The sequence below is a fragment of the Oncorhynchus masou genome, chromosome 1 (genome assembly GCF_036934945.1).
Source record: "Oncorhynchus masou masou isolate Uvic2021 chromosome 1, UVic_Omas_1.1, whole genome shotgun sequence".
NCBI lineage: Eukaryota > Metazoa > Chordata > Actinopteri > Salmoniformes > Salmonidae > Oncorhynchus > Oncorhynchus masou.
The window spans coordinates 38,338,119-38,348,926 of NC_088212.1; the positions used below are offsets into that span (position 1 = coordinate 38,338,119).

At 45.2% G+C, this 10,808-nt stretch overlaps 1 protein-coding gene across 1 annotated transcript; it reads right to left on the bottom strand.

Moving 5' to 3' along the window:
- Nucleotides 1-5,680: 5,680 nt before the first annotated feature.
- Nucleotides 5,681-9,608, bottom strand: LOC135543678 (zinc finger protein 703-like). The gene is made up of 2 exons (XM_064971052.1): nt 8,926-9,608; nt 5,681-8,017 (listed from the first exon to the last, which is right to left on the bottom strand). Exons 1-2 carry the CDS (start codon nt 9,175-9,177, stop codon nt 6,515-6,517), a joined length of 1,755 nt encoding a protein of 584 aa, XP_064827124.1. The 5' UTR covers nt 9,178-9,608; the 3' UTR covers nt 5,681-6,514.
- Nucleotides 9,609-10,808: the final 1,200 nt, after the last annotated feature.

Below are 10,808 nucleotides of genomic sequence, written 5' to 3' on the forward strand. Positions count from 1 at the left end.
GAGACTGACTGTGTAATTGATGAATAGATGGTTACTCATCAAGAAGGGTTCACATCCTTTTATTTCAACATGTGGTTTCAATCTCACATGTCAGATAAGTTCACCCTAAGCCCAAATATAAGTGTATAAGATAACCTTGATTTTGCCTCTGATAAGAATATGAATTTGGGATTGATTAGACTTTGAAGTTCATGACTTTGCGAAATTCAGACCAGCTGCATTGAAAGTATGATCTAAATAACTTCTCTCTAGCTAGACATTTTGACTGAAGAGTGCATCTGGTTTTAGACAGACTCTTTGATTTGAGAGAGACAGCAGAGGCAGAAACCATAAGGGTTGTTCCACCAATTTGTAACCTTTTGAGAAGTGTAACTTGGTCAAAAAAAAAACCATTTGATTTCACCTAATTTTAACATTCTGTCATAAAGAGCACATGTTCAATTTATTTAAAAAAACACGTCTTCCTATCTCAAGAAGTTAAATAAATAAATGACTATAGTAAGTACCTATAAGTGGCAAATAGAAACAGGATTGACCGACCATAACAGGGTTAATGATCTCATCTTAAATCAGGAATAAATCTCTTCATGAGGGGGAATGGAAGCTTATTGTGTGCAAGCTTCACAAAAAATGAAATTGCTAAAACCTTTTTGGCCTGTCCATCTAATGGTAACAGGGTTGACGTGAAGACCAGAAAATGGCCAAAAAGAGTAGAACCAGCTCACCTGCTTTTACACTATGATTTGACTATTAGATGTTCAATGTATTTTTTTTAACAAAAAAAAAAAAGAATGTGTTCACCATATTAAAATGAGAGTTCATTGCACATAACAGGGTTGACCTTAAAAAGAGGGACATAAATACGTGAATCATTAATCACATGAAAGAAATAATAATCTTCAGAAATTACTAAAGCAGCAACATAATTAGGGCTTTACAATCATGGGGAAACCTGGAGATGATGGGGAAACTTGGAGATGATGGGGAAACCTGGAGATGATGGGGAAACCTGGAGATGATGGGGAAACTTAGAGATGATGGGGAAACCTGGAGATGATGGGGAAACTTGGAGATGATGGGGAAACCTGGAGATGATGGGGAAACTTAGAGATGATGGGGAAACCTGGAGATGATGGGGAAACTTAGAGATGATGGGGAAACTTAGAGATGATGGGGAAACCTGGAGATGATGGGGAAACTTAGAGATGATGGGGAAACCTGGAGATGATGGGGAAACCTGGAGATGATGGGGAAACTTAGAGATGATGGGGAAACCTGGAGATGATGGGGAAACTTAGAGATGATGGGGAAACCTGGAGATGATGGGGAAACTTGGCGATGATGGGGAAACCTGGAGATGATGGGGAAACCTGGAGATGATGGGGAAACTTAGAGATGATGGGGAAACCTGGAGATGATGGGGAAACTTGGAGATGATGGGGAAACCTGGAGATGATGGGGATACTTGGCGATGATGGGGATACTTGGAGATTATGGGGAAACCTGGAGTTGATGGGGAAACTTGGAGATGATGGGGAAACCTGGAGATGATGGGGAAATTTGGAGATGATGGGGAAACTTGAATACTATTTTTGATTAAGTGGGTTGAAATCTTCCTAGAAGTGACATAGTGTTGACATAGGAGGCATGCTGACTTTTGTCACTTTAGCAATCCTTTATTCATATAAAAAAAATCAGAATAATGGTATTTTCCATGTGTTCTACAAAATACCATTTCATTTAATATAACAGGCATTTAAAATTAAAAATTGGTGCACAACTTCTACTTAAAATATCAAAGGGACGCAAAAAGACTTTTCTAAGTGAAGGGGGAAAGATTTGCATACAAGGCCAATAATGGCAAGTAGCAGGGCCAACGCTCATTCCTTGCCAAGGCACCTTCTCCTGTGCAACACCGTGATTGTGACATCCCCACCAAGCTCTCCCAGCGCACAAACAAATGGAATCCAGCTGCAATAGCGGTATGCGCGTTATTAGCGGTGCGACATAATTGCGATGTACTTTTCTGCTCCGGGGTTACTGGGTGTATGTTTATTAACTGCGGCGCACACGCATGCAATAGGACAAACGAGATTGGAGCAGAGCAGAAGAGGTGGTTCAAACGAGTTTGGCCTCCCTTGGGGCGCCATGTGCTTTATTTCTTTGTTATTGTTTTAAAGACTGGCATTATGCTGTGCTTAAATTCCGGTGTGAATGAGATGAGAGGTTGATTTGAAGCATGTAGAGAGAGGCATTCCTCGTGTTTTTATTTGGAAATAAAGCAGGAGTTGTGTGATTGCTTAATGGCCCAGATGAAGGATGTGTTTTACCATCTGGTTTGCTTTACAGTGTGGTCACTGTTGGAAAGAGTAGAGCTCTGCATTGTGTCCTGTTCTGAATGAAGCTCAACATTTTTGTTTTTAACTAGGCAAGTCAGTTAAGAACAAATTCTTATTTTCAATGATGGCTGAGGAACAGTGGGTTAACTGCCTTGTTCAGGGGCAGATTTCTACCTTGTCAGCTTGGAGATTCGAACTGTCAACCTTTTAGTTCAACGCTCTAACCACTAGGCTATGCTGCCGCCCCGTAGGGGTCAGAGTCATGGAAGTTGAAGTTAACATTTGGTTATGTTTGACTGTTTGTGTTTATGAGAGAAGAGAGTGTAAGTGAGAGAAAGAGAGAAATAGACTCTCTCTCTCTCCCTCTAGCTCTCTCTCTGTCCCCCCCCCTCTCTATCTGCCCCCTCCCTCTCTCTCTCTCTCTCTCTCTCTTTCCCTCTCTCTCTCTCTCTCTCCCTCCCTCTCGCTCTCTCTCACTCTCTCTCTCCCCCCCCTCTCTCTCCCTTTCCCCCCCCCTCTCTCTCTCTCTCTCTCTCTCTCTCTCTCTCTCATCCCTGTGTCTCCTAGGACAACATCTTGAATGGTAAGCCAGTGTGGACTTGGCGTCTAATTGAGGAGCAGCTCCACACCCTGTCATTAATCACTGGGGCTGTCTGCCCAGGACCCCACAGTGACATGCAGGCAGGCAAGCAGGCAGGCAGGCAACAGAGCTCTCTTTCAGCCTGAGAGAGAGGCTACAATCTCCCTTGCTGTGTCCCAAATGGCACTCGACTCCCTTTCTAGAGCACTACTTTTGACCAGGGTCCAAACGCTTTTGACCAGGGTCCAAACCCAGGAAGTAGGGACAGGACAGGGAGATCAATCTATCTCAGGTGTGGGCCCTCCTGGGAGGACAGCAGCTGGAGACTTTATGAACTGCCCTCCTCACCCCTCACCCCTCCTCCTCACCCAGCCAGCCTGCAGAGCAGAGGCGACAGAAATGGAGAATCTGGGTGTTGACTCAGCTGGAGCAGTGAGAGAGGAGAAAGATAGATGGAGAGTGAGATTGATGAGAGTACTTGGATAGAAAGAATAGTGAGGCATTTGATGAACGAGTGTAAATAGCGACAGCGGAATTAATTCCTCCCCGTGGACAAGATTGAAAGTTTTGCCCTCAGTTTGACCTCTGGTTCTAGGCCCTTCTCTAATACACTAACGTGAGGCTGGTCGGTCACAAGTATTTTAAGGGCCAGTGCCAGCCTCACCCAGGACATTAACTTAATATTTAAACTCTTACTACTACATTTACACAGGGACCCTGATATACAAAGTCAATAGCTATGTACAGCATGGCAAAGAGTAATACATAGTGCAGTACTCAGTCAAATATATAATCTTTACTTCTACAACAGACCCATAGGTGGCAACACAAACCAGGATATGACCAAATACAGTGGGCCGCTTTTAACAGTTCAACATATCTTCAATATAAAAGTTATTCTTATTTACAGTGCAACCTTAAAAATAACAATTCCTCTGTCCTAGTTTTGATTCCAACCTCTGATCCAACCCTGAAAACAGGTAGAGAACCCAGATAAACCATATCTGATCCAACCCCGAAAACAGGTAGAGAACCCAGATAAACCATATGTGTGGGAGACACTCCCCATCCCCGTCTGCTGTGGGCCTTAGCTTGTTCCTGGGGATGAAAAATGTGTCCGCTGGGCATCCCTCCTGATGACTTCCTGTGCTCAGCTCTCAGGGCAGAGTGATCTTGCTGGTCTGGAGCTGGCCAGCCCGCCATGGTTTGGGAGGGTGATCTATTTTGTTAATGGCCCTGTCAAGTGACACCTGTGCTCGCCTCTCTCTCTCTCTCTCTCTCTCCCTTGTCTGGAGTGCTAATGAACCGAGAGTGCTTCTCTTGCTAGGGGAGTCTGGGTCAATAGCCGCCCCTGAGACAGACTCCTATCCCCTTTACTCCTGGATAAACCTCCTGTACGATACAATGTCAGACAGTTAAAGGCTGGAGAAATAAACCATTATTTAACCAAGATCCAAACCACTGGAATTGCTGAACTGTGGTGTTGTTGTTACCTAGGCTTGCATTCTCTTTCCTGAATATTAGTATCTAACAAATACTAAAAACCTGAGAAATCTGACCTCAGATTATACACAACACAGTATTGTATTTATTAACCTACAAAATGCTTGCCTCCACCAGGAGAAAGACATAGAATGCATCCCAAATGGCACCCTATTCCCATAGAGCTCTGGTCCATAGTAGTGTCCTACATAGTAGGACATAGTAGTGTCCTAGAATAGAGTGCTATTTGGGACGCACATAGCCTTTTTGTTTGCGCTGCCTGGTTTAAAGGCTGTACTCCTCTCTGGGGAGGACAAAATGTCAAGAGCTTTGATTAATATTTCTCTATTTACCGCTTGCATTGTCAGTCCTGGCCTTTGTGCAGCAGGGCCATCCATCAGACAGGGAGGGGAGCCAGGGTTGGCATCCCTCTCTCTAGTCATTATTGAAATCCCACTGACCCAGCAGCCATTCAGAGACAGCTAGCAAGCCACAGTGCTGCTGAGATGGCTATTCTGGCCCGCTAACAAACAAGCATCAGCAATTAAACCCTGCACTCCCAACAGCCAACATTATGGTGGTGGTAGAGGGAGAAGGGGAGGAAGGAGGGATAGTTGTCTTTAGAAAGAAGCTAACTGGCTAAATGTGAGTTGACCTGATCTGCCTTCTCTGAGACACTAAAATCCTGTCAACTGCTATTATTTATTCTGAATTATAAACTGGGTAGTTTGGATCCTAGATGATGATTGGCTGAAAGCTGTGGTATATCAGACAATATACCACGGGTATAGGCTGTCCAGGCTGTATCCCAACAGGCCATGATTGGGAGTCCCATAGGGCAGCGCACAATTGGCCCAGTGTCATCCGGGTTTGTCCCATGTAGGCCTTCATTGTAAATAAGAAGTTGTTCTTAACTGACTTGCCTAGTTATATAAAGGTTACACATGACGCAAAAATACTTGTTTGTGATATATGGCCAATGTACCACGGCTAAGGGCTGTCTCCAGGCACTCGTTTCGTCGTGCTTAAGAACAGCCTTCAGACGTGGTATATTGGCCATATACCACACCACCTCGGGCCTTATTGCTTAAATATAACACGGCCATATAGCTGTAGTATATCACTAAATCATTACTATACTGGTCCATAGAGACAACTGCAGTACAACAGCTAAATGTAATTACATTTAACAGTTAAATGACCCTCTTATACCCATGATGAAAACTAGTTTTACGTTGGGCAGTATATAAACATTTAATTAAGACAAAACAACTTCCAATGCAATCAAGTATCATTTATTAAACAAAATAAGAGCACTGCCATCGTTTGTATGTATTTTGTTTGATTTAATCCCGTCCTCTTTCAATGACAGTCAGCAACCCCAACGGGCTCACACAATAACACTTGAAAAAATATGACATCTCTGCTTACAAATAGAAAATAAATGGCAATTTATCAAGAAGACTTTCACCGTCAGGACATGCGATACTCCCTCAGAGTGTGAACAGCAGATGGGGGAAAAAACAGCGGAAATGGAAAGATACAGATGAAATGTTGAAAAAGTAGGTTTATTCCTCCAGGAAAAAACCATCAGTCCATCTTTGCCATGGTGCAAAACTTTATTTAAAGAGTGTACGATAGACATAATGCTATGATTCAAATCGTTTTTTTCTATTCGAATATTTATGAACAATTCATTTGGATAGTACACTTCCCCCATTTTGAATGCCAAGCGCTCAAGTGAAAAATAAATACACGTTTTCATTCCTAGGAGGGAGCGGGAAAATAAAATCATAATCTAAAATCAAAAAACAATCTAAATTCCACCATCTCATCCAATCAAATTCAAGCTCCTTTCTGTTCCCAGGCAGGTGTCTGGCCCACACACCAATGTCTCTGGGCCTGTACTGCTGGCCAGCCATCACCACTGGGTCTCTTGCCATTGCAATGCCATTCAGAATCCTGTGGCAACAGGTGGTATTCCAGGCAGGCAGGGTGAGGCCCCCTTGTTGTAGTGACTGGCAAAGACCCCTCCTGTCCAGACAGGGCCTGGTTCATCCATCCACTGTGCATGTCTGAGGTGCCTGTTCTGTTGTCTCTGTGTCCTCAGACATCACTGGTAGCCCAGGGCAGAGGCTGAGCCCAGTCTCTGGCTGTAGAGGGCATAGGGGGAGTAGTAGGGCGAGGAGGCCTGTAGAGAATGCATGGACAGGCCTGGGGCTCCGGGCAGGTGGGCCTTGGTGTAGGGGTGGTAGCGGGCCAGGCCTAAGCCTGGTGACCCCCGCAGAGAGAAGGAGCTGGGCATGGTGCCAGGGCTGCCGGGCTGGGGAAGGTGGAGGTGGCAGGAGGCGGCTGAGGAGACAGAGGAGGGGTAGGCAGAGAGGAGCTTACTGTCCAGCCCACCAGAGAGAGCTGTGTGAGTACGCAGGTGGGCCAGCAGCTCCTCTGACGTGGAGAAACGTTTGTCACACGGCCCTCCTACTGACACCCAGTTACAGGCGTGTGGCTGGGGCTCGTTCTGTAGCATGTAGCCGTAGGTGTAGAGCGGGTGGGACAGGGTGGGGGTGGTGGAGGATAGAGAACTGGGGTGGAGGGAGTGGAGATGGTGAGACGGATACATGATTTGAAAACCTGATTTTAGGGAGGAGGGGTCGTGGACACAAGTATTGCAGTTGCTGCCCCCTAGATGGGGGTGGTTGGGATAGGTCAGACAGTATGGGTCCCTGCATAGACCCTGCATGAGGGACGGAGGTGAGGCCCCGGTGAGGGGGCTGGAGCCAGGGTGCTTCCCTGGGATCCCCATCCCTAGACTAGACTTGGTATGATCCAGGAACTGAGAGGGGTAGCCTGCATAGGCACCCACTATGGAGCCATGGTAGCCCATGGAGGCGGGGGGCATGGGGAAGACGGAGTGTCCTGGTTTGAAGGGGGAGACAGGGGCGATGTGTCCGGAGCCTAGCCCAGGCTGAGAGGACTGTGGGTCAGCCTTGCTATCCGGCCGCGGGCTGCTAGCGGAGCTGGCATTGCTGGAGTTGGCGCTAGCCCGCATGTGACTGGAGTTAGCTAGCTGGGCCCCATCCAGCCTCTCCTTGCTGTGATCAGAGTCTTTCTTCCCTGTGCTGCTGTTGCTGTCTGAGCTGGCCTGGTCTGAGCTCACAGGCTTTTTGTCCATGTGCAGGGCCTGAGAGTGTGATGTCTGCTGCTGCGTGGAGGGGGACTGGGTCTGTCTGTGGGACTGGCCCTGGGAGTGCAGGGGAGGGGAGCTGGAGCTAGGAGAGGTGGAGTGTGGGGGGAAGGAAGGGCAAGAGCCGCTGCTCCCGGATCCACCACTGGGCACTCTGAAGCCAGCTTTGTCTGTAGCACCCTTGGTCAACAGCCCATCCTTGCGGCATTCCCCTCCGGCCTTGTTGTAAGGCTTGAAGCTAGACTTATCCTCCAGAGACTGATGCTGGTCTCCAGACTTGTGGCCGGAGCTGGAGGAGCGTCCGGAAGGGTCCTTGTCACTGAGGCTGCCGGAGGAGAGGGAGCCCAGTTTGGACGAGGACGGGGGGTCTGGTTTGCCAATCTGAGAGCAGGTCTGAGCCAGCAGGGCCAGGGGACTCTTCTTAGCATCCAGCTGAGGGGGCGACACACACAGAGACAGGATGAGAGCACTGCCATGTTAAAAACACTCTATATTCACACTATACTAGACTTACATTGGATGGTAATTTGGTAAGTATTGGGGTAATTCTGTAATTATTTGGTTACTATTCTGTAACTATTTGGTTACTATTCTGTAACTATTTGGTTACTAATCTGTAACTATTTGGTTACTATTCTGTAATATTTGTGCTGCGTGTAGTATTTCCACTAGAAATCTATTTCAGCCACTATCATTTAATAGGCCAAATAAAATACATGGATGTGATTTCCATCCAATAAATGTCATCACAACGAGGTGCAGTAAAATGTGTTATAAATGTTAGTCATAAATTAGCCCATGAGTCATATATCCGCAGAGGGAAGGAAACATAATTCTGCTCGAGAGTTGTAATGTCCCTGTGTATTCAGTATGAAAATCCCCAATAGAAAGATTTATGACTGCAATGTTGGCACGTGGTAAACAGCATCTGTTCTATTTGGAGAAAACTAAGGAAACGATTGAACTATTTCTGTTTCCTTCTTTTACAGACAATTTACCGACAATATCTGGGAGTATCAAGACACTGGCTTATTTATGTCATCTAAAAAAGTCGACTCAATAATAGGCTACTAATTTGAGAAATTAATTCAATGTAATTCGTTGGCCCATGTTTGTATTATCTAAGAACAAAACTTAAAAGGGGAAAAAAATATAAACAGCATTGTAATGTAAACTGTTGACGCATTAGCGACAATTTGATGCGTAATTTGATGCGTAATTCATGATTAATCTCGTAAACTACATGGGATATTTGTAAATATATGTAGATATTTCCAAACATTAACACGGTAGATGATGATTGAACAATTAGACAGTTTTAGAAGATATGCTTCGCTTACCTCAATGCTCACTGGCGCGGACGTCAGGGGTTGGAGATATTCCGGGTGTAGCAAGTGGCTGCTGTGTGCGCTCAACATCTTTAGAATCCGAATGGGCAGCCTTTTAGCCTGGCGTGTTGGATCTGAGGGAGAAGGTACGGAAACCAGCGGTCTTTTCGCTCCACTCTGGGGTGAATTACCGCTGTTGTTACCGGTGCGCTCGGGGGACGGACTGCGTAAATGCGCTTCAGATCCGTGGGGAGAACCGTTCATCTGGATCGAGGCGGCGCAGAGTTCAGGCGAGGGCAGCGAACGTGTAGGTGCAAGTCGAAATACATTTATGTACACACCGTATTATGCGCAAATCAATAATCAATGATTAGTACCCGGTTTGTTTAATCCAAATATACCAACGCTAGCATGGGTTCCCTGAATCAGATCAAATTATTGTCTTTAAAGAGGAAGATTTATCTCAAATGTCAGAAATCCTTGATCCGCTCTTCTGTCCCTTCAAAATACTTTCCTTGGAATGGAGCAGAAAGATCATCAGTAGTCAGTTATCACAAGAACAGAATAAAAAAGAAGGACTAAATCGAATATCGCCGTAGAGGATATGGTCAGGCTGCTCCGTCGATGTCCCACTGTCTCTCTCCGTTCACACAACAGCTAGTACCATGCTCATTTCACATACTAAAGATCTAAGGACCAGGAATTTCAAAGCAAGAAGCCGCCGCCCAATAGCGAGTTCCCGCATTCAATAAGGGGGAAGACTCTCTCCATGTAGAGGCGTGGCCTGCCTATGCCCACACCCTTACACTCTGTAGCAATGTTGTGAAGTATGGCCTATGTTCTTTTTTTGTTGTAAATTTATTTAACCTTTATTTAACTAGGCAAGCCAGTTAAGAACAAATTCAAATTCTTATCTACAATGACAGCCTACCCCAGCCAAACCCGGATGTCGCTGGGTCAATTGTGTGCCGCCCTATGGGACTCCCAATCACGGCCGAATGTGATACAGCCTGGATTCGAACCAGGGGCTGTAGTGACACCTCTTGCACTGAGATGCAGTGCCTTAGGCCGCTGGGAGTCCAAGACATATAGACATATTTTGTATGATAACTGACATTAAGTCGTTTTTTTTATTGACATAGATAGCGCATAGCCAAACAACAAGCTGATGGTTTCCTGAAGAGGTCATTTTTTATATAGCCTATCCATTCCCCTTGTAAATAAATTAAGTGCATTCGAAAATAACAGCCCTATGTTCATGTCTGGGTACAATTCTGGAATGTTAATGACTTCATTGCATTGCTGCTAGCTGAATCGCCAATTAGGTAATTTAACTAATCTAATTGCGCAATGAATTGGTTGTATTATTGGAAAATTAGTCCTGACAGATGCTATTAAGCTCGGGCTGAAATAAATAAACTTTGATGCTCAGGGTACTCTGCTCCTCCAATGGTCATAAATTGTGTCTGGCATGATAGTTCTCATTTCTCTCCCAAGTAACTACATGATGCCACATCACCTCTTGTTATATCGGCCGTATAATAAACGTCATTGTCTCCACTGAGGTTATACATTAGAATGACACGCTTGCGTCTAGAGATGCCTGTCATGACAAGACAACAGCAACTGTCTGACAACACAGCAACAAAATGAGTTGCAAAACTATTCAACAGATATTATCCAACAGAACTATGCATCAGGTTATGTTACAACAATCAACATATCAAGTTATTACACATATGATTCCCCCCCCTTATTCACTAATACAAGCCAAAACATTTTGCTTCTCAGGCCAGTTGAGATGAGCAACAAGTCAACCCATCTGTAGCAAATGTATGTGTTCTACCGAATCTTCCTAAGCAACAGATGTATCTACTGTCCATACGGAAATGATT